This window comes from Neoarius graeffei, chromosome 24, assembly GCF_027579695.1.
Source record: "Neoarius graeffei isolate fNeoGra1 chromosome 24, fNeoGra1.pri, whole genome shotgun sequence".
NCBI lineage: Eukaryota > Metazoa > Chordata > Actinopteri > Siluriformes > Ariidae > Neoarius > Neoarius graeffei.
Genome location: NC_083592.1, coordinates 60,100,415 through 60,125,414, shown reverse-complemented (window position 1 = coordinate 60,125,414; position 25,000 = coordinate 60,100,415). Strand labels below are relative to the sequence as shown.

Below are 25,000 nucleotides of genomic sequence, written 5' to 3'. Positions count from 1 at the left end.
TACGTACGTCACTATGAATATTAAATAAATTAGAAATATTTGCTGTTTATTAAAAGAATAAAATGAGAGACGGATCGGGACCTGAGGTGAGTGTAAACAGAATCAATGTGGTCTGTCACTAATAGCCTCCGTCAGCACTCAAATTCACAAATACATCATTCAGTGGAAACAAGGTCGAGGAGGAGCAAAGCCCGCGGGCGTGGCACATCGAAATGCTTAAAATACCCACTTCAGGGCTCAGTGATAATGAGACACAGCCCTTTGCAGAGGTCAAACATGTTTGTAAAAAGGTTAATGGAGGACGGAGGGAGTCGATGGAATGATGGCGGTTTAGTGCTAACTGGTGTTCAGTGACACGGAAACAGAAACACACTGATCATTAACACTATGTAGGGCACCTAAACAGCAGTCCACTGTGGATGCAACCCAATCCACTCGCCCTGTTCACTATATAGGGCACACATCAGCTTTAAATGTCACGGTGCATTATGGGTTCTCTGTACACAACAGGGTGCATCATTCTGCCAGCTAGCCTACTGCAATGCATCATGGGACTTTACACTTCCTCCTGTATCTTCCTCTACACTGGCTTTCATGAAAGGTCACATGAGTACAACATCATTGTGTGCTTGTCCTGAAGCTGACCAATCAGGCGTGATCATGAACAGCCTGAGAGACACAACCCAACATGAATCCATGTCGAGTGGCGAGTGCTAATTATCCTGAACTGAAGAGCCATCAGGTCGACGTGGACATGCTAATGACACCGAAGTGCACTCTGGCAATTAGCTCCTAATTAGCTGGTATGCTAATGAGCTCTCCCTGCGCAGATCAGAGATTCACTGTCCAATTACACGAGTCTGTGTTTGTGTTAGAGCTCTTCAGACAACTCCCTGTCCTCATGCAGGCTGACGCTAAACACTCGTAATACGACAGTGTGATTTACAGATACAGTGAGAGACACAGGGAGGAAGTGAGGTAGGACACAGGAACGATTCGCTCTGTGGAATTCCTCCTGACCACCAGGGGCAGTGAGAGTCACCAGGACACCGTCTGAGGCACTGAAAGCTTCAACACAGCCACGTAAAGACACGCAGCCGTCTTTCAGCCAAGAACAACAAAACGTGACCAGAAATATTTCAACATAGTGTCTATAGTGGATAAAACCTCTCTCTCTCAGCGATCTCTCTCTCTCTGTCTCTCTCTTTATCTCTGAGTTCTCTTTCTCTCAGTTGTCTCTCCCTCTTTTTGTCTCTCTCTCTGTCTCTTTCTCTCCATGTGCTCTCTCTCTCTCAGCTGTAAATTGGTGGAGCCACTTCAGTGTCGATTTACAGCAAATCCATTAAACTGACAGGAAAAGTGTTGAGACCTGAAATCCCAGCATGACCCCTCCCCTTCCTCCCTCTCCTCTTCCTCCCCCTCCCCCACACAGTTTCATGGGGAATGTATCAGTTCCAGCAGCTCGAGGTGAAGCTAAAGCTAAACTTGCAGTGTTATTACCCTAAACCCCGTCTCCCTGGTTAATAAGTGTGTGCTCCCATCTGTCTGTCTCTCTCCACTACACTAAACAGCACACCTGAGGTAACGACACTATGGTTAGGGTGACCAGATTCCCCGAGTCTAAAACCGGGACACTTTGCGCGTGACCGTGATACTCGTGCACGCACACGCGTTTTGATGTAAACATGCGCGGCTCAAACCGGCTCAGACAGGTGCTTTTATCATTTTGTAGAAGCTCACTTTTGTCAACATTTCAGAGAATAATCAAGCATTTTCTTGTTATCTACATGCACTTCTATCACAATTCAGTTAAAGTAAGAAAATCAGACAGCAGGTGTGATGGTGGGGAATAGGCCAATAGCCTAAACTTCAACTGATTTATTTCACTTTTGTGAAAACGCCAAGAAAATGCATTGCTTGCATATTAACATCAACATTTTATGCGATTAACTTTTTTTTTTAAACAATAGGCTATGCATTGTAACAGGAATGAGCGCATGAGCCTAATCGCTGTCACCTCCGAACCTTTACCCAAAATGCCTCTGTTTAATCTTAACCAGTGTCGGCTATTAACGCTTTTGAAAACGTGAACCCTGAGTTGAAAACAGCATCAAACAAGTCAAGACAATCTGTGATACAGATTAAAGACACATGAAACAGATGAAAGACAACAAAAAATGTTTCAGAAACACAGCCACCCTAAAGAAGATGCCATTTTATTGCATATATTTACATGATGAGTGAATTTGCTCCAGTAGCGCTTTATTGCCCGAGAGCCTGCTGGGAAACTGCGAGTAAGTATCGTTGAAATTGGCCCGGGTAATGAGCAAGGCTTCGAGAGTAGGCGCGGTCATGCGATTCCTCTCGTCAGTCCAGGTGTTGCTCATGAGTGAAAATATTCGCTCAGCTGGAGCATTGGCGCCAGGTAGGCACATGGCAAACTGGCAAAGCTGGCTGACATTGCTGTAAGGAATCTCCCTGCTCTTGAAGTGCGCGAACATCTCTGCCCAGCGCTCATCCGTTCGGCATTGTCACGTAGTAGTTGACAGCCGCTAGCGAAAAAAACCGTAATAACGCGGCCTCTATATTGCAACATTGTACAAATAGATACATTGTAAGGTTGACTGCACACACACGCACATTGATGCTGAATTGCTAGAAGTTTTATTGACATCTCGTTGGCTGTATATGATCACTGTAACCAGGACAGTTTGTTAGTGTTTGGTGTAAACCGGGACATTTCAGCGTCCCGTCGGGACTGGGGACACGCAACTCAAAATCGGGACTGTCCCGGTCAAACTTGGACGTCTGGTCACGTTAACTATGGTAGATAAAAGTGCCATGCTATTACTCGATTATCTGGTTTGGGACGGAGTCATGACCATCTCTGCTTATCTGAGAGAGCTCTCCATGACTACGTCCAAAATGGCACACTACTGCACTAATTAGTGCCTCAGACATGTGCCCAAGTGTGCGCTCTGCGCTACACAGGATGCTGGCTAACAGACTGCTATGTGATGTGAAGAGCCAAACCACTAATATTACAGTAAAATGTGATTTGGGATACATCCCAAGACCAGTCTCTCAGTGTTTATGTTCTAAATCATGCTTTACTGCACTCATGTGTGCCACTGAGGAAATGAGCTAAGTCTTAGCATGATATGACCATGGCGGATAACTACAATGGTGCTTGAAAGTTTGTGAACCCTTTAGAATTTTCTATATTTCTGCATAAATATGACCTAAAGCATCATCAGATTTTTACACAAGTCCTAAAAGTAGATAAAGAGAACCCAGTTAAACAAATGAGACAAAAATATTATACTTGGTCATTTATTTATTGAGGAAAATGATCCGATATTACATCTGTGAGTGGCAAAATATGTGAACCTCTAGGATTAGCAGTTAATTTGAAGGTGAAATTAGAGTCAGGTGTTTTCAATCAATGGGATGACAATCAGGTGTGAGTGGGCACCCTGTTTTATTTAAAGAACAGGGATCTATCAAAGTCTGATCTTCACAACACGTTTGTGGAAGTGCATCATGGCACGAACAAAGGAGATTTCTGAGGACCTCAGAAAAAGCGTTGTTGATGCTCATCAGGCTGGAAAAGGTTACAAAATCATCTCTAAAGAGTTTGGACTCCACCAATCCACAGTCAGACAGATTGTGTACAAATGGAGGAAATTCAAGACCATTGTTACCCTCCCCAGGAGTGGTTGACCAACAAAGATCACTCCAAGAGCAAGGCGTGTAATAGTCAGCGAGGTCACAAAGGACCCCAGGGTAACTTCTAAGCAACTGAAGGCCTCTCTCACACTGGCTAATATTAATGTTCATGAGTCCACCATCAGGAGAACACTGAACAACAGTGGTGTGCATGGCAGGGTTGCAAGGAGAAAGCCACTGCTCTCCAAAAAGAACATTGCTGCTCGTCTGCCATTTGCTAAAGATCACGTGGACAAGCCAGAAGACTATTAGAAAAATGTTTTGTGGACAGATGACACCAAAATAGAACTTTTTGGTTTAAATGAGAAGCGTTATGTTTGGAGAAAGGAAAACACTGCATTCCAGCATAAGAACCTTATCCCATCTGTGAAACATGGTGGTGGTAGTATCATGGTTTGGGCCTGTTTTGCTGCATCTGGGCCAGGACGGTTTGCCGTCATTGATGGTAGAGGTCTGCGCGGGTCGGATTTTTCAGTCCCGCTCCCGCCCGCACCCGCATTGTGCAGTCCCACTCCCGCCCGCGCCCGCAAAGAATTATGATTTTCAGTCCCGCTCCCGCCCGCGCCCACAAAAAAATTATGATTTTCAGTCCCGCTCCCACCCGCGCCTGCTATATTTTGTCCCGCCCCCGCCCGCAAATCCCACATGATGCAGACGTTCACGTTATTTCTCAGGAAAGTTCTTGTCTTGACACAGCGTGATGGTGCCCCGCCCCCTACTTTGAGTGGATTTGAGCATAAATATCTACAGCTCACATTTATTATTGTTTACCTTGTTTCTGAATTCAGCATGTAGTATCTCTAATAATAATAAGTGCTGTCAAACAATTAAAATATTTAATCACAAATTTTTATCACATGAGAAACCATTGTAATTCTCTAACCAGCATAAAAAAAGTAAATGGGCTTGTTTTTATTACAAAGCAAAGCTAGTAAAAGAAATGAATTGGTTAACTGCTTGCGTTAGTCTACAACTTTAATCAGAGAGACAGGTTACACAGGGACGGTAGGCTTGACTCAATGCTATCCCAGAAATCCTTCCTGTAATATGCAAATTTGGCCGCCTCTGATTGGACAGCCAAATTTGCATATTACAGGAAGGATTTCTGGGATAGCATTGAGTCAAGCCTACCGTCACTGTGTAACCTGTCTCTCTGATTAAAGTTGTAGACTAACACTGCATGTGTAAAACACTGCATTCCAGCATAAGAACCTTATCCCATCTGTGAAACATGGTGGTGGTAGTATCATGGTTTGGGCCTGTTTTGCTGCATCTGGGCCAGGACGGTTTGCCGTCATTGATGGTAGAGGTCTGCGCGGGTCGGATTTTTCAGTCCCGCTCCCGCCCGCACCCGCATTGTGCAGTCCCGCCCGCGCCCGCAAAGAATTATGATTTTCAGTCCCGCTCCCGCCCGCGCCCACAAAAAAAGTAAGTAAATCAATTCACTCATGGTTTTCCTGCTAGCTGGGTGTGAACTGCGAGTCATTAGAGTGATCAATGGCAAGTTTAAGATGCCATTACTCACTCAATCTGGCAATCTAACTTTCTCTGCCAATTTAGGTATTTTAAAGTGTTTTTATTAATGCCAAATAAAATATCCAGCACAAGTTATATATGATAGACATAAATTAATAATTTATAAATTTTATTTCAAGCATGTTTTTAGTTAGCGGGATTGCAGCTTATCACCGCTCCCATCCGTGCTGCATATGTGCGCCCGCGTGCGCAATGAGCTTTCAAAATTTGTCCCGTACCGCACTGCTTTGCGGCGGGTCCCGCGGGACTCCCGCGGGAGTGCAGGGCTCTAATTGATGGAGCAATGAATTCCGAATTATACCAGCGAATTCTAAAGGAAAATGTCAGGACATCTGTCCATGAACTGAATCTCAAGAGAAGGTGGGTCATGCAGCAAGACAACGACCCTAAGCACACAAGTCGTTCTACCAAAGAATGGTTAAAGAAGAATAAAGTGAATGTTTTGGAATGGCCAACTCAAAGTCCTGACCTTAATCTGTGATGCGATGTAATGTTTATCAGTTATCATACGCATATTGGTGACGTCATTACGTGAAGCTAAGAATTCTGGGAATTTAGTCAGTTGTTCAGGAACATGCTAGGTTAGAAGCATGTGTTATGTATGTTGTGTGTGCTTGAGTTATTAATAAAAGACCTCGACGAGATTCAGCCTGGCATTTTCATGACATGGTGTCAGAAGTGGCCCAGTGACTGAGTGATCGACCGCGAGGAGAAGAAGTTCGACTGAAGCAATGAGATGGCCAAGTTTCATGCGCCAGAGTCGTTTGACTTCACCCAACCGTCAACATGGCCGGTATGGAGACAGCGCTTCTCTCGCTACCAAGTTGCTACAAAACTCGACAAGGAGGATGGCGAAATCCAAGTCAACACACTGCTCTACGCCATGGGTAACGAAGCAGAGCCCATATTCAGCACATTCACTTTTCCTGAGGATGTTGAGGATTATTACGGGGAAATGATGAAAAAGTTTGACAAACACTTTGTTCCCAAGCGGAATGTCATCCACGAGCATGCATGCTTCCACAGACACTCGCAACAGCAAGGGGAGAGCATAGAGGCATTTGTGAGACATTTGTATGAACTGGCGGAGTACTGTGATTTCGGTGCTACGAAAGATGAACAGATACAGGATCGTATTGTCATTGGATTAGTGGACATGGAGGTGTCTCAGAAACTGCAGCTCGAACCGGATTTGACTTTAGAAAAAGCCATCAACATCGCGCGACAGTCAGAGCTCATCAAGGCACAAAGCCTCACTGCCAAATCCCCAGAGAGTGAAGTAAGTGCAATCACACGTAAACCAAAGCAATTCAAACAGACAGAGAAAAAACAAAGTAATGCTAAAGCTAAAAGAGGGCAACTGAAACAGAAAGATGGATGTTCGAGATGTGGCAGAGTGCATGAGTTCGGAGCATGTCCAGCAAACGGCAAACAGTGCCGTAAATGCAGTAAAAAGGGACACTTTGAAGTGATGTGCAAAACGAAGGCAGTAAGAGCAGTGGCAGCAGCTAACAGTGATAGTGACGAGGGCAGCTCTTGGTTCTTAGGAGCCGTTACTGAGAAATCCGAAGTCGACAAAGACAAGCGGCTTACAGATCTGCAAACTAAAGGGAGCACTGTGCAATTTAGAATTGACACAGGTACGGATATTACAGTGATATCAGAGCAGACATTCCTCAGCCTGCCCCAGCGCCCTGTTTTGAAAGAAACAAATGCAGTTTTCACTAGTCCTGGTGGAAAGCTCGATTGCAAAGGCAAATTCTTAGCAGAGACTGAGAAACGTGGTGTGAATCACCAATTCTGGATTTATGTGATGAGGGGCCCATTCACCACCAGCCTGCTGGGAAGGAGAATAGCTACCGAAATGGGGCTAATTCACAGAGTGGATGGAATTGAAACTTTCGAGGATGTTTTTGGAGATATTGGACTTTTGAAATGTGAGCCTGTGAAAATTGAGCTCAAGCCCAATGCCACTCCTTATAGCATCGCCACACCTCGCCGCATTCCCTTCCCGATCCTGCCTCAAGTGGAAGAGGAGCTGAAATGCATGCAGTCCTTGGGCATCATAGAAGAGGTGCACAAAGCCACTGATTGGTGCGCCCCCATGGTGCCGGTGATCAAAAAGAACAAAAAGCCCAGAATCTGTGTTGATTTGACAAAACTAAACAAGGCAGTGAAATGTGAGCGATTCATCCTGCCCACGCTTGAAGACATCACACCAAAGCTCTCAGGCGCTACTGTGTTCTCCACTGTTGACGCTTCCAGTGGATTTTGGCAAATACCACTTGATCCCAGTAGCAGGAGGCTGACGACATTCATCATGCCGGTGGGTCGTTTCTGTTTCCGGAGGCTGCCGTTTGGCATAACCTCGGCCCCGGAAATTTTCCAGCAAAAAATGAGTGCCCTCCTGAGAGACCATGAAGGCACCGTGGTGGTCATGGATGACATTCTGATCTTTGGCAAGGATAGAAAGGACCACGACGAGAATCTTCAAAAGGTGCTGGAGACCATCAGAGCATCTGGACTAATGCTCAACCTGAGTAAGTGCCAGTTTGGAAAATCTGAGATCCAGTACTTTGGCCACGTGATAGGGAAAGACGGCATCAGGCCGGACGCGAGCAAAGTCAGAGCAATAACAGAGCTACCGAGTCCCACCAACATGACAGAGTTACGGCAGACCATCGGAATGATCAACTATTTGGGGAAATTCCTCCCTGACCTCTCATCTGTCATACACCCCATCAACAGCCTGCTGAAAAAGGACATGGTGTGGGTTTGGGGAGAGGCACAGGAGCAAGCGTTCAAGAGAGTAGAGCAAATGCTGACCTCCGCGCCAGTGCTGGCGTACTACGATGCAACCAGACCAACTGTAGTCAGTGCCGATGCCAGTAGCTTCGGTCTGGGGGCTGCATTGTTACAGGAGCAGAGGAATGGACTCCAACCAGTGGCCTTCTGTTCCAGAACGTTGACAGAAGCCGAGCGACGGTATTCCCAGATCGAGAAAGAGTGTCTCGCCAGTGTATGGGCATGTGAGCGGTTTACCAGGTATCTGCAGGGCATGGAGAAATTCTGTTTGCAAACTGATCACAAGCCACTCGTCCCTCTCATAAACTCATACGACCTCGACAAGGCACCTGTGAGATGTCAGCGATTGCTGATGCGTCTCATGAAATTCAATGCAGACACCGTGCACATCCCAGGAAAGCAACTTGTTGTGGCGGATACGTTGTCACGCAATCCTCTGCCAGACAGAGACGCATCTGACACGGAGCGCGAGGTAAAGGCCTATGTACAAGCTGTGATCGGAACAAGACCAATAACAGGTGACAGACTGGACGTGATTAGGGCAGCCACTGGCCAGGATACTGATCTCCAGACTGTCATCCGCTACACCAGAGCCGGCTGGCCAGGTGAGCTAGCACGCATTCCATACACACTACACAGGTTCCATGCCGCCAGGGCACACTTGTCAGAAACAGAAGGACTTCTCTTGTATGACGACAGAATCGTCATTCCTCGCTCAATGCAAGCAGACGTACTGTCCCAGCTACATGAAGGCCATCAGGGGCTCACTAATGGCCCTTTTCCACTACCCTTTTTCAGCTCGCTTCAGCTCACTTCAGCCCGACACGGCTCGCGTTTCGACTACCAAAAACCAGCACGACTCAGCTCGCTTCAGCCCTGCTTAGCCCCTAAAACTCGCACCGTTTTGGAGTGGGGCTGAAGCGAGCCAAGCCGTGCCGAGTGAGGTTGGGGGCGTGAGCAGACACTCCCCTGTGCACTGATTGGTGAGGAGGAGTGTCCTCACATGCCCACACACGCCCCGCGAGCGCGCTGGGATCTGTAAACACCGCAAACCCGGAAGGAGAATAATTACAAATTACGAGAATTTCTGAAGCCTTATGCGCCTCGCCTCATCTATACGCTCTTGCCAGTATCTGTTGGCGTTGTCGGTGACAACAAGCCACAGCACCAAGACCAGCAACACTAACGACTCCATGTCCTCCATGTTTATTGTTTACTCTCCGGGTCGTGAGACTACCGCTTAAAAGATCACTGAATCAGTGACATACAGAGCATCGTGGACGAGTTCGCGGAGTGCAAGGCTCGTCGTATGCCCTTCAAATAATGCGCGCAGTAGGCTATTGATGTTTTATTATGAGCCATGTACAGTATGTCGCCTAATGTTTTTTTGTTTCTGAGTTACATGTTCGTTTGAAGGACTTAATGTACAAAATAACATAGTTGCACCCCGTAGTGTTGAAATTGGTAAACACAGTGCATTCAGTGAGGTTTGCACCGCCCTCCTTTTATTTCTGACTCTTCCTGTCACCGTTGCAACCTCTGAGCGCTCATTCGTATGCCCTTCAAATAATGTGCGCAGTATAGGCTATTGATGTTTTATTATGAGCCATGTACAGTATCCTAATGTTTTTTGTTTCTGAGTTACATGTTCGTTTGAAGGACTTGATGTACTAAATAACATAGTTGCACCCGGTAGTGTTGAAATTGGTAAACACCGCAGTTGCGGACATTTTGTAGCCTAAAATGATGTTATGATAAGCTTTAATAAAGGGCCCGGTCATTTGCCCCGCCCCCGGCCCGGCTCTGACTTGTTCCGCCACTGTCACTGATGTCACTGTTTGCGCTGCTTAACGACATCACCTGACGTCCACCCACTTTCGCTAACTCCACCCAATGTGTCCACCCACTTCCAGCCAGCATGGTTCAGCGCGGTTGTAGTCGAAATGCAACTCCAACAGCCCCGCTCAGCTCGACTCAGCTCGACTCAGCACGGCACGGCTCAGCCGCGTTTGTAGTGGAAAAGCGGCATAAGTGTCACAGAAGTGCCAGCATGTCGGTGTGGTGGCCAGGGATTGGCCGCGCCATCACTGAAATGGTGAGAGCATGTGGATTTTGCCTGAAGAATAAGCCTACACAGAGGCGCGAGCCACTGATGACCATGCCCCTGCCCGGTGGTCCGTGGCAAAGAATTGCCACTGACCTCTGTGAACAAGACGGTAAACAGTACCTCATTGTTGTGGACTATTACTCACGTGACATTGAAATCGCACAGCTGACTACCACCACCAGTCAGCAAGTGATTGCTCACCTGAAAAGCATGTTCGTCAGGTAGGGCATCCCCCTGGAGCTGGTATCAGATAATGGTACCCAGTTTACTTCAGCTGAGTTTCAAGCATTCAGTGAACAGTACAACTTCAAACACACAACGTCCAGTCCCCATTATCCACAAGCCAATGGGGCAGCAGAGCGGAGCGTTGCCACAGCAAAGTGCATCCTGCGGCAGCCAGATCCTCACCTAGCCCTTATGAGCTACAGGGCTACTCCAATCACTGCAACAGGTCTGAGTCCAGCACGACTCGCCATCGGACGACAGATCAGGATGACGGTTCCCATCGTACCTGCGCAGCTGGCTCCGAGTCCCGTTGACTACGATGCTGTGAAGAGCAAAGACCAACAAACCAAAAGTGCCTACCATTTCTTTTACAACAGACAACACTCAGCACGGCCCTTACCTGTACTGCAGTCGGGTCAACACGTCAACATCAAGTTGGATGGAGAGAAAGGCTGGAAGACTCCAGCAAAAGTCATCACGCAGGCATCTGAGCCCAGGTCCTACTATGTCCAAACAGACCAAGGGACACTCACCCGTCGGAACCGGAGACACATCCAGGAAGTGCCGGGGTCATCAGAACAGGTCACTGCATCAGAGACTAGTGACCAGAGCCATGCCAGTTCCTGTGACCCGGGCTCCCCTTCCCTTCCTTCGGTGGGGCCTGTCACTCCCGGTCCCACTGTGTCCCAAAGCCTACCACCTACCACCCCCAAAAGATCATCTGGGAGAGTTATTAACCCTCCTATCTGGTTCAAGGACTATGTGCCTAAATAGAACTGAAGGTGGTAAGAGAAAAAAAAAAAAAGAGAAATGTAACAAGAATGTAAAATGATTTGAAATGTTGAATTTTTATGTTGTGGATGCTTAACAGGTAGTGATACTTGAGTTAATGAATAAACAGTTCATTAATGAGTTCATTTGTTTAATGGTACCTAAATGAAGCAAGTAAGAATAACAGTAACAAAGATTTGAAGTAATTACCAGCCGTTCATGTTATGCATTATTACAGGTTTATTTGAAAGTAAATTTGGCAGTGAAGGTCTTAGTTACCCCTCCTAGAACTGCCACCTTATTGTGGTGGAGGGGTTTGTGTGCTTGAATGATCCTAGGAGCTATGTTGTCGGGGGCATTATGCCCCTGTTAGGGTTTCCCAAGGCAGACAGGTCCTAGGTGACAGGCCAGACCAAGAGCAGTTCACCAAAAACCCCCTATGGAGAAAAAATCCAGGACCGTGACGTCGCCCGGTAGGACACAGCTGGGGCCCCACCCTGGAGCCAGGCCCGGGGTTGGGGCTCGTATGTGAGCGCTTGGTGGCCGGGCCTTTGCCCATGGGGCCTGGCTGGGCTCAGCCCGAAGAGGTGACGTGGGCCTGACCTCCTGTGGGTTCACCACCCACAGAGGTAGCAGTAGGGGTTTGGTGCAGTGTGGATTGGGTGGCAGTCGAAGGCAGGGGCCTCGACGACCTGATCCCCGGACACAGCGGCTGGCTGTTGGGACATGGAATGTCACTTCGCTGGGGGGGAAAGAGCCTGAGCTTGTGCGGGAGGTTGAGAGGTACCGGCTAGAGATAGTCGGGCTCACCTCCATGCACAGCTTGGGCTCTGGAACCCAGCTCCTCGAGAGGGGCTGGACTTTCCACTTCTCTGGAGTTGCCCATGGTGAGCGGCGGCGGGCTGGTGTGGGCTTGCTTATAGCTCCCCAGCTCAGCCGCCATGTGTTGGAATTTACCCCAGTGAACGAGAGGGTCGCCTCTCTGCGCCTTCGGATTGGGGAGAGGGCTCTTGCTGTTGTTTGTGCCTACGGGCCAAATAGCAGTATAGAGTATCCGGCCTTCTTGGAGTCCCTGGGAGAGGTACTGAGGGGTGCTCAGACTGGGGACTCCATTGTGCTACTGGGGGACTTTAATGCTCACGTGGGCGACGACAGTGACACCTGGAGGGGCGTGGTTGGGAGGAACGGCCTCCCCGATCTGAACCCGAGTGGTGTTTTGTTATTGGACTTCTGTGCTAGTCACGGTTTGTCCATAACGAACACCATGTTCGAGCATAGGGGTGTCCATAAGTGCATGTGGCACCAGGACACCTTAGGTCGGAGGTCGATGATCGACTTTGTAGTCGTTTCATCTGATCTCCAGCCCTATGTCTTGGACACTCGGGTGAAGAGAGGGGCTGAGCTGTCAACTGATCACCACCTGGTGGTGAGTTGGATCCGCTGGCGGAGGAGGAAGCTGGACAGACCTGGCAGGCCCAAACGTATGGTGAGGGTCTGCTGGGAACGTCTGGCCGAGCACTCTGTTGGGGAGGTCTTTAACTCCCACCTCCGGGAGAGCTTTTCCCAGCTTCCGAGGGAGGCGGGGGACATTGAGTCTGAGTGGACCATGTTCTCTACCTCCATTGTGGACGCAGCTGTTCGGAGCTGTGGCCACAAGGTCTCCGGTGCCTGTCGAGGCGGCAATCCCCGAACCCGGTGGTGGACACCGGAAGTAAGGGATGCCGTCAAGCTGAAGAAGGAGTCCTATCGGGCCATATTGACCTCTGGGACTCCTGAGGCAGCCGACGGGTATCGGCAGGCCAGGCGTGCTGCAGCTCGGGCAGTTGCGGAGGCAAAAACTCGGAACTGGGAGGAGTTCGGGGAGGCCATGGAGAAGGACTATCGGTCGGCCTCGAAGAAATTCTGGCAAACCGTCCGGCGCCTCAGGAGGGGGAAGCAGTACTCTGCCAACACTGTTTACAGTGCGGGTGGGGAGCTGTTGACCTCGACTGGGGACATTGTCGGGCGGTGGAAGGAATACTTTGAGGATCTCCTCAATCCCACCGTCATGTCTTCCACTGAGGAGACTGAGGCTGATGACTCAGAGGTGGACTCATCCATTACCCAAGCCGAAGTCACTGAGGTGGTTTGCAAGCTCCTCGGTGGCAAGGCACCAGGGGTGGATGAGATCCGCCCTGAGTATCTCAAGTCTCTGGATGTTGTGGGGCTGTCTTGGTTGACACGCCTCTGCAACATCGCGTGGCGGTCGGGGACAGTGCCTCTGGAGTGGCAGACTGGGGTGGTGGTCCCTCTTTTTAAGAAAGGGGACCGGAGAGTGTGCTCCAATTATAGGGGAATCACACTTCTCAGCCTCCCAGGGAAAGTTTACTCCAGGGTACTGGAGAGGAGAATTCGACCAATAGTCGAACCTCGGATCCAGGAGGAACAATGCGGTTTTCGTCCTGGTCGCGGAACACTGAACCAGCTCTATACCCTTCATAGGGTGCTCAAGGGTTCATGGGAGTTTGCCCAACCACATGTGCTTTGTGGATCTGGAGAAGGCATTCGACCATGTCCCCCGTGGTATTCTGTGGGGGGTGCTTCGGGAGTATGGGGTTCGGGGCTCTTTGCTAAGGGCTGTCCGGTCCCTGTACGAACGGAGCAGGAGTCTGGTTCGCATTGCCGGCAGTAAGTCAGACCTGTTCCCAGTGCATGTTGGACTCCGGCAGGGCTGCCGTTTGTCACCGGTTCTGTTCATAATTTTTATGAACAGAATTTCTAGGCGCAGCCAGGGGCCGGAAGGAATCCTGTTTGGGAACCACAGGATTTCATCTCTGCTTTTTGTGGATGATGTTGTCCTGTTGGCTTCTTCAAACCAGGACCTTCAGCATGCACTGGGGCGGTTTGCAGTCGAGTGTGAAGCGGCTGGGATGAGAATCAGCACCTCCAAGTCCGAGGCCATGGTTCTCGACTGGAAAAGGGTGGCTTGCCCTCTCCAGGTTGGTGGAGAAGTCCTGCCTCAAGTGGAGGAGTTTAAGTATCTCGGGATCTTGTTCATGAGTGAGGGAAGGATGGAGCGTGAGATCGACAGGCGGATCGGTGCAGCCTCCGCAGTGATGCGGTCACTTTACCGGTCCGTCGTGGTGAAGAAGGAGCTGAGCCAAAAGACAAAGCTCTCAATTTACCGGTCGATCTACGTTCCGACTCTCACCTATGGTCATGAGCTTTGGGTAATGACAGAAAGAACAAGATCGCGGATACAAGTGGCTGAAATGAGTTTCCTTCGCACGGTGGCTGGGCGCTCCCTTAGAGATAGGGTGAGAAGCACAGTCACTCAGGAGGAGCTCGGAGTAGAGCCGCTGCTCCTCCACATCGAGAGGAACCAGCTGAGGTGGCTCAGGCATCTTTTTCGGATGCCTCCTGGATGCCTCCCTGGGGAGGTGTTCCAGGCATGTCCCCCCAGGAGGAGGCCCTGGGGAAGACCCAGGACACGCTGGAGGGACTATGTCTCTCGGCTGGCCTGGGAATGCCTCGGTGTTTTTCCCGAGGAGCTGGCCGAGGTGTCTGGGGAAAGGGAAGTTTGGGCTTCCATGCTTAGACTGCTGCCTCCGCGACCCGGTCCCGGATAAGGGGAAGAAGACGAGACGAGACGAGGTTTTAGTTATAAGCAGGGGATTGATTTTCTGGTAATGATTTACTTAACTAAGGGGGGAGATGTGATGTGATGTAATGTTTATCAGTTATCATACGCATATTGGTGACGTCATTACGTGAAGCTAAGAATTCTGGGAATTTAGTCAGTTGTTCAGGAAGATGCTAGGTTAGAAGCATGTGTTATGTACGTCGTGTGTGCTTGAGTTATTAATAAAAGACCTCGACGAGATTCAGCCTGGCATTTTCATGACAAATCCAATGGAAATGTTGTGGAAGGACCTGAAGCGAGCAGTTCATGTGAGGAAACCCACCAACATCCCAGAGTTGAAGCTGTTCTGTACGGAGGAACGGGCTAAAATTCCTCCAAGCCGGTGTGCAGGACTGATCAACAGTTACCGCAAACGTTTAGTTGCAGTTATTGCTGCACAAGGGGGTCACACCAGATACTGAAAGCAAAGGTTCACATACTTTTGCCACTCACAGATATGTAATATTGGATCATTTTCCTCAATAAATAAATGACCAAGTATAATATTTTTGTCTCATTTGTTTAACTGGGTTCTCTTTATCTACTTTTAGGACTTGTGTGAAAATCTGATGATGTTTTTGATCATATTTATGCAGAAATATAGAAAATTCTAAAGGGTTCACAAACTTTCAAGCACCACTGTATGGTATGGTACGGTAACTATGGCAACACGGCAGCTGGTGGACACGCCCTCATTTCTGTTAGCTGTGTGTTTACCATCAACTCGTACACGACTTTCACATTGTGATCACTGCACTCTCCCCTCTCTCTCTCCCCCTCTTTCTCACCCACTCTCTCTCTCCCTCCCCCTTCTCTCTATCTCTCTCTCCCCTCTCTCTAGCTCACTCTCTCCCCACTCTCTCTCTTTCTCCCCATCTCTATCCCACTCTCAGTCACCCACTCTCTCTCTCTATCTCACTCTCTCTCCCCATCCCACTCTCTCTCTCACCCATTCTCTCTATCCCACTCTGTCTCTCTCCCTCTCTTACCCATTCTCTCTCTCCCTCTCTCTCTCCCCCTCTCTCTCTCCCCATCCCACTCTGTCTCTCTCTCTCATCCATTCTCTCTCTCCCCCTCTCTCTCTATCCCACTCTCTATCCCCCCTCTCGTTCTCTCTCTCCCATCTCTCTCTCTCTCTCCCTGTCTCTCTCTCTCTCTCTCTCTCTCTCTCCCCGTCTCTCTCTCCCTATCCCCTGTATATATTTCCATGAGTCCAGTGTGTGTGTGTGTGTGTGTGTGTGTGTATTTGCAGTTCTGTTATATGGTAATTAAACAGTGTGTGTTTATGCAAATCACTTCATCTGAGTTAATATTGTAACTTTCAAATTTTAGCTTTCATTTCCAACTTTTAACTCTGAAGCACACACACACACACACACACACACACACACACACACACACACAGATGAGAGGTGAAATATTAGACTGGAGTGAAAGGAGATGAGTACTCACATTCAGCAATAATGAATGAATTATAATTAAACATTTTATTGCGTCTCCATGGCAACTGTGTAGCACCACACCAAATTTTAATTACAAACACAGATGCTGTTTGTCATCTGTCTCTCTCTCTGTCTGTCTGTCTGTCTCTGTCTCACTTCTCTCTGTATCTCTTTCCCTTTTTCTGATCTCTCTCTCACTCTCTCTCTCTCTAATATTCACAATCAGAACACAATCAAAATTAGACAGGCATTAATCTGTGCCCCACCCACTATCAGCTGCATGGCCTTCTGGGTAATTCAGGAACTCATTGGAAACATCAAACAACAAAGATAAACAAGTGTTCCAATTAAGAATTAATTAGAGCTCAGACACGGCGCTGCTGACGGAGAACCTGCAGGGAGAACAACACCGGGAGAAAGAGATTGGGGGAGAGAGAGAGAGAGAGAGAGAGAAATGGAGCATCTGATATTATTAAAGTGATTTAGAGTAACATTTCATTCACATCTCTCTCTCTCTCTCTCTCTCTCTCTCTCTTTCAGTAGTTTATTTACTCCAAGAAGTAAAAGCTGGGCATTAAAGCTCAGACTTGTTCAGATTGGCTGGCTTTCATCTTCTGCTCCATGATGATTGGCTGTGATGGTGTGTGTTGTAGATGATGGAGGTATCAAGCACACATCAGAGTCAGAAGGAGCTCTTAGACCTTTTCTCACTCTCACTCTCATTACAGTACCATCAACGCCAAATCACTAGGTCAGGACCCCATCCGCTGGTCCTCTACAGCAGAACACAGTCAGAGTACCAGTTCCTCAAACACACATCTCCAGAGGAGGTCTCCATGGTGGCTCTCTTCTTCTGAGAAAGACTGAGACTGGTGAGATGTGTCCTAGACAAGGCATGTCAGGATTCAGAAAGTTTGAAAGAACTTACAGAACTATCCTGAAAGAGAACTACATCCTGTATTTTCTGAACCATTTCTTGATTTGAGTTCCTGCTGTAGTGATCAACATGGAAGCAAAAACACAGCAACAGATTAAGTGTAGAGGATACTAAAAGGGCGGGGTGGTGATACAGCAGGAAATGTTGTCTACTGGTGGACCACTTGGGGTGAGTTTTCCAAAATTACCCCAGTGTTCCAGGCAATGGCTCCAGATCCACTGTAATCTTCACTAGGATAAAGCTCTTACTGAAGATGGATGAAGGATGCTGAAGTTGTGTTTTTTCTTGCACAGGTGTAGTTGGGCCACTTCCACACTCAGCTTGGAAGCATGGATATACACTGGAAGATGCTCGTTGTGTCCTGGCTGATGGCCACCCTGTGTTGGAAGGATGTGAGGAGTGAACAGACCCTGCCAACACGTTTTCCATGAAACTTGATGGAAGCGTTAAGCATAGGCCAAGGAAGACTCAATAACATTTTGGAGCAGATCCGAATCACGGGTCAGATCCATGAATTGAGTATCACTTTCACTAAGTTTGTGAGTTTGGCCTTGGGGGAAGTCTGTGCTCTCCAAATGCCCCTCTAGTTTATTTATTTAATGATGTGAACTGTCTGATTCCTCTGAACAGCAGATCAACTGCCAAATTAAGATCATCCACAATATAAACTCATCAGATCAACCCACTACTACTTACTACTAATTACCGCTTCAAATTCCAACTGAAATGGGCAGAATCTGGGTGTGGTACCATTCCTAACCACCCAGTTGCACGGTCAAAGAGTTGTACAGACTTGCCATGTCACACAGGAAAAACAGATGAACCCTCTCTCTCTGTCCTCTCTGATATGATCCACAAGAAGACTTGGACTCTTTTTAAATGACCACACTGAGCACCACTGCCTCGAGTCAAACCGACAAGATTCCACATCACAGTCGCAGCGTTAATCCAGCAAGAGACTGACAGAGTACCTGAGGCAGACGATGGAGGAATGAAACATGTGAAGGATGTGACAGATGTGATCATAAAAGAGTCCACAAGCTGCTTAACCAGCCACATCGTCATTGTGCCCAAACAAAATGGGGCCCTTTAGTGCTGTAATGGATTCCCGGGGTGTCTGAATTTGACATCTATTATACACTGTGACTAAATGAGCTCATCAAGCTCCTGTAGAAGATAAAAGGTAGAGTCCTGTGGAGACAGGAACCAGATCAAACACCTCATACTTCACAAAGCTCTGGGAGGTCTTGAGGAGACAGTGGGAAACTGTGGTGTTTGTACTCAGGAGAATTTGGAGCAGATCTTTCTGCACAACTGGAGGAAGGTGACAGGGTGGAGTGATGAAGTGGAGAAACTGACACCACCCATATGTTGAGTATTTTCCTATAAGAGCGCATCCCCAGGTGTTTGTGGATCTTGTGTTATAGCAGCAATAAATAGTCGTTCCCTCACCAGTCTCACAAAAAAATGCAGCTTCTTACACCATGAAGCAAAGAATGTAAAGAAGTTCCAGCTTCACGTCTGACTGTGATGAAGCACTGACACTGGAGACTCCTTCCATAAAAGTTTCCCTGGTGAAAAATAAATGTACTTTATTGTATTTAAAGTATATTCATATTTTCAATAGTATATTGAAAATGTACTTACACGAATTGTACTTTTTGTAAATATATAAAAAGTATACTAACATCACGTTTTCACGCTAACACTTTTAACACACTTTAAAATAATTATACTATATTACACTTTATAGAAATATATTATACTAAAATATACTTTAAGTGAAAGTTATGTGTAATTTAGCACATAAAAGTACACTAAATACACTTCAAGTTGCACTTTTTTTACAATTTAATTACAATTAAAATATATTTAGGGGCGGCACGGTGGTGTAGTGGTTAGCGCTGTCGCCTCACAGCAAGAAGGTCCTGGGTTCGAGCCCCGGGGCCGGCGAGGGCCTTTCTGTGCGGAGTTTGCATGTTCTCCCCGTGTCCGCGTGGGTTTCCTCCGGGTGCTCCGGTTTCCCCCACAGTCCAAAGACATGCAGGTTAGGTTAACTGGTGACTCTAAATTGAGCGTAGGTGTGAATGTGAGTGTGAATGGTTGTCTGTGTCTATGTGTCAGCCCTGTGATGACCTGGCGACTTGTCCAGGGTGAACCCCGCCTTTCACCCGTAGTCAGCTGGGATAGGATCCAGCTTGCCTGCGACCCTGTAGAAGGATAAAGCGGCTAGAGATAATGAGATGAGATGAGATATATTTAGTACAAAATTAGTTGTTCCAAAATAGCATGCCTCAAGTTAACTAATCATAAACACACTTGAAGTCTATTGAGGATTAGTGTGGCTTCAAGTACACAAAAATATGCTAAATTTTAGTACACTTAGCACATTTTTTTTCACCAGGGTTCATAAACACATTTCTCCTCACTTTAAGGAAACTTCACCATATCAACAATTGCACACATTTTTGAATCTGTTTATTATTAGCAGAACGTGCACTGTAGACATCCCTGTGAATGAGCTGTTGCTATGGAAATGATAACATATGACTGTAGACCGACTGCTTTAATATAAACCTGTGATTTGCAGCTGCACTGCTGTCTCAGATCAGAGACACTCCAATGACCGAGAACAACCATCACTGCAACTGCATGAGCAGTTTGAGCCTGAGGTTCACCTTCTTCTACCCTCTCACTTATTCACTCTCTTTTATTCTGTAAAGAATATAAAACCCTCCAGCAGTTAAAGGTAAGAGGTGTCTCTGTGATGTGTAAATCAGAACTGTTCGTCTCGTGTTCTGGTGTCGTTCCTATGATAGGGTTAGGGTTAGGGATTGCTCAGAGGAGAAACTCTGGTCTCTGTCCTGCACAGGATGAGAACCAACAACATCTGAGCAATCCGACCAGAAGACGTCTTGACTCACCTGTCAATCACACTGAACTGGAACCCAGAAACCTCTGTCGCATTTTTACAGCAGCGTTCAGGTGTTCCAGCCTGGGTGTGTGTTTGGGGGCGTGGCTTTTGAGGGAATACTGAAAATGTGATTGGTTGAATCTTCCATTGATGTCTGCAAAAATCACTGACTGCAACTTTAACTGCTGATTGATTTTATTTGTGTGTTGAAGTCATTGTGTCATTATATATACACTATCGTTCAAAAGTTTGGGGTCACTTTGAAATGTCCTTATTTTTGAAAGAAAAGCACTGTTCTTTTCAATAAAGATCACTTTAAACTAATCAGAAATCCACTCTATACATTGCTAATGTGGTAAATGACTATTCTAGCTGCAAATGTCTGGTTTTTGGTGCAATATCTCCATAGGTGTATAGAGGCCCATTTCCAGCAACTCTCACTCCAGTGTTCTAATGGTACAATGTGTTTGCTCATTGCCTCAGAAGGCTAATGGATGATTAGAAAACCCTTGTACAATCATGTTAGCACAGCTGAAAACAGTTGAGCTCTTTAGAGAAGCTATAAAACTGACCTTCCTTTGAGCAGATTGAGTTTCTGGAGCATCACATTTGTGGGGTCGATTAAATGCTCAAAATGGCCAGAAAAATGTCTCGACTATATTTTCTATTCATTTTACAACTTATGGTGGGAAATAAAAGTGTGACTTTTCATGGAAAACACAAAATTGTCTGGGTGACCCCAAACTTTTGAACGGTAGTGTGTATATATATATATATATATATATATATATATATATATATATATATATATATATATTAGCGTGACCAGATGTCCTGGTTTGACCGGGACAGTCCTGATTTTGAGTTGCGTGTCCCCAGTCCCGACAAAGGTCTGACGGGACGCTGAAATGTCCCGGTTTACACCAAACACTAACAAACTGTCCTGGTTACAGTGATCATATATAGCCAACGAGATGTCAATAAAGCTTCTAGTAATTCAGCATCAATGTGCGTGTGTGCGCAGTCAACCTTACAATGTATCTATTTGTACAATGTTGCAATATAGAGGCCGCGTTATAACGTTTTTTTTCGCTAGTGGCTGTCAACTACTGCGCGACAATGCCGAACGGATGAGCACTGGGCGGAGATGTTCGCGCACTTCAAGAGCAGGGAGATTCCTTACAGCAATGTCAGCCAGCTTTGCCAGTTTGCCATGTGCCTACCGGGCACCAATGCTCCAGCTGAGCGAATATTTTCACTCATGAGCAACACCTGGACTGACGAGAGGAATCGCATGACCGCGCCTACTCTCGAAGCCTTGCTCATTACCCGGGCCAATTTCGACGATACTTACTCGCAGTTTCCCAGCAGGCTCTCGGGCAATAAAGCGCTACTGGAGCAAATTCACTCATCATGTAAAATTATGCAATAAAATGGCATCTTCTTTAGGGTGGCTGTGTTTCTGAAACATTTTTTGTTGTCTTTCATCTGTTTCATGTGTCTTTAATCTGTATCACAGATTGTCTTGACTTGTTTGATGCTGTTTTCAACTCAGGGTTCACGTTTTCAAAAGCGTTAATAGCCGACACTGGTTAAGATTAAGCAGAGGCATTTTGGGTAAAGGTTCGGAGGTGACAGCGATTAGGCTCATGCGCTCATTCCTGTTACAATGCATAGCCTATTGTTTAAAAAAAAAAGTTAATCGCATAAAATGTTGATGTTAATATGCAAGCAATGTATTTTCTTGGCATTTTCACAAAGGTGAAATAAATCAGTTGAAGTTTAGGCTATTGGCCTATTCCCCATCATCACACCTGCTGTCTGATTTTCTTACTTTAACTGAATTGTGATAGAAGTGCATGTAGGTAACAAGAAAATACTTGATTATTCTCTGAAATGTTGATAAAAGTGAACTTCTACAAAATGATAAAAGCACCTGTCTGAGCCGGTTTGAGCCGCGCATGTTTACATCAAAACGCGTGTGCGTGCACGAGTATCACGGTCACGCGCAAACTGTCCCGGTTTTAGACTCGGGGAATCTGGTCACCCTAATATATACATATATATATGTATATATGTGTGTGTGTGTGTGTGTGTGTGTGTGTTCGTGTTTTCTCATTTGGCAGTATTAATACTGCCAAACCCAAAATGCGCTAAGTAGCAATGACAATTCAGACTCCCTGTGCTGAATGGTGTGTGCGTGTGTGTGTGTGCGTGTGTGTGTGTGTGTGCGCATGTGTGTGTTTTGTGGCCTTCCATGTGTAAAATTAAAGATGTGACAGTGGCTTTAAGCTTGTTCATTTAACACGGTATGCATCAAGACCCTGGGCTACACACTCACACACACACACTCACACACACACTCACACACACACTCACACACTCACACACACACAATGACTGCACTGATCTCAGCAGCTCGTCCTGACTGTGTGACAAAAATCCTTCTTAAGAGCTTAACCCTCTGACCACACACACACACACACACACACACACACTTTGTATTAGCTGCAGTGAAGCAGTATTAGACGTGATTTCTGTTTATTTAAATTCCAGTTTCTTTCAAATCAAATCCAAATCCACAAGTCTCTAAACTGCACCCTATTCACTCCAGAGAGCACTGCGACAGGAACCCTGTACGGTTCTCAGAGATTTAATCGAGAACCCTGCAGGTCAGAGTCAACATCTCACTGATCTACTGTGATGCGTACTAGTGCACTACATAGTGAGCATCATTCTCTAGTGTAGGTTACAGGGAGTAGCAAATGTAGCAGATTATTGTCTTACAGTATTTACAGCGCCCTCCACAAGTACTGGCACCCCCTTGTAAAGATGAGGGATTTGTTTTTCTCTGAATAATTCAATTAAAGGTTGGATTTTTCTCATTTTTTTAGTGTGAGGTAAAGCAACTTCACCAAAAGATGGATTTTTTTTCTCCTAACCCCTTTTTACTGATCTTTACAGGGGGCCAATAATTATGCAGCGTGCTGTGGCCTCCTAAAAAGGTTCTACATTGAACCCTTTATATATAGAACCATTAAATAAAGATGTAACCTTTGGTTCCAAGAGGCGGTAACCGTCTTTACTTCATGTAGACATCTGATGTCATAAGTGTGCACCTCTGGCTCCTCCCACTCCTGAGCAGGATACTCGAGTGATTGGACTTCATTAATTAACTTAGCTGCTAGTTTTAAGATTTGTATTTTATTCAAGAACTTTCAAAAATAAATATTTATTTCAAAATACTTATTACAAACATCTAATTTTTTAAAAATCTTTTCCTGGATCTATCACCAGCTCCATCAGGACAACACATCTCCAGCTAAACTAAATAACAGCCTTTAAAAATTTTCCAAAGTAATCATCATACCCCTGTCATCACTCACGTGATTCTGATTAACCCCAAATAATGATCAGCTGTTTCTCTACGAGTTTCTTCATATCTTCTTGGATTCACTGGACTCCTGAAGCCACGTTCCTCAAAGAACTTACAAAGGACGTACAGATCTCACTGTAGGAAAGCTATCAATCAGGCAAGGGACAAAAGAATCTACACAACACTAAATTAATACCATAGAACACCGTGAAGGCCATGATCATCAACACTTGGAGAAAATGGAGCACCAAGAACGTGACGTCCCTCCAAAACAGGCAAAAGAACAAGAAGAAAACTTATCAGGGAGACTGCTGAGGGACCTCGAGCAACATTAAAGGAGCTGCAGGAGCATCTGGAGAGTACTGCTCACTCCCTGCATGTGACAGCAATCTCTCCTATTCTTCACATGTCTGAGCAGTGGGGTAGGGTGGATATTCTCATGGGAGAAAAAAAACATCTAAGCTTACCTAAATCACCCCAAACCCTGTGGTGAAATGTGTTACAGTTTGATGAGATGAAGCGAGAAGACTTTGAGTGTAATTATAAATTCAAAAAGACGTGTTTGCTGCAAAAACAAGACAGCAGCTCATCCTAAGTACACCGTAGGCATGGTGAAGCATGGTGGTGGGAGCATCATGTTGTGGTTTTGCTTATCTTCAGCTGATGCTGGATAGATGGGATATCTCCAAACTCCAATTTACTGTATTTCAGCACAAAACCTGCAGGCCTCTGTTACAGCTGAAGATGAAGATCTTACAGATGCCTATGATTGGCTAGTGTCTCTGTGATTGACAGGGGAGAGAGTATGCCCCTCCTACACAGAGCTCATGCCCTGTTGATACCTGCACTCAGATGTCTGTGGCATTGTGAGGATTTGAACTTTTGCTCTCTGGACAACAGGGTGACAGAGTTTCTATTCCACTTCTGTCTTTTTTTTCTGATCTTCTACTTTTAATGCAGTACGAGTTTGACACAGTACCAATACTTTTATTTCAGTCCAGTTTCTCTGTAATTTCGATACCCCTACTCCTGGGCTGTGATTGGTTTGTGTGGAGGAACAGGAGGACAGTGGGGAAGTGAGGAAAGTTTTCTGACCTCGGCAAGTGGGACGATACCCAGGACATCCCTCTGTCTGACGTAGACGAGTGTGACGGATTCAGCTGTTTCTCCTGTAGATGGATATTCAACCCTCCAGAGGATGGAGTGAGACGCCTGCAGCGTGATGAAGTTATCCATCTCAAAATCCACCAACATCACTTCCTCAAAGGAGACATCCATCCTGCAGAAGACACAGAAGGAACAGAGACACTTCAACATTTAATCTGAACCTCAAAGCTGAAGTGGAAAAACTAAAGAAGCAAATTGGCAGAGAGCCTGCTACTGCATACACACTGTGTGTGTGTGTGTACCAAGGTGAATATATGGTAGAAACCATATCACACTGCCCAATTAAAGTCATTTACTGTCAGGACTGAGAGGTTCACCTGAACCCAATTA

At 46.4% G+C, this 25,000-nt stretch overlaps 1 protein-coding gene across 1 annotated transcript in view; it reads right to left on the bottom strand.

Annotated features, from left to right (window-relative positions):
- Positions 1–25,000, bottom strand: part of si:dkey-215k6.1 (transmembrane protein 132C) — a 327,832-nt gene that overhangs the window by 58,115 nt on the left and 244,717 nt on the right. Inside the window, exon 4 of the mRNA XM_060907575.1 lies at positions 24,599–24,782. Coding sequence (XP_060763558.1) covers positions 24,599–24,782 — 184 coding nt within the window. The remainder of the gene's footprint in view (positions 1–24,598; positions 24,783–25,000) is intronic.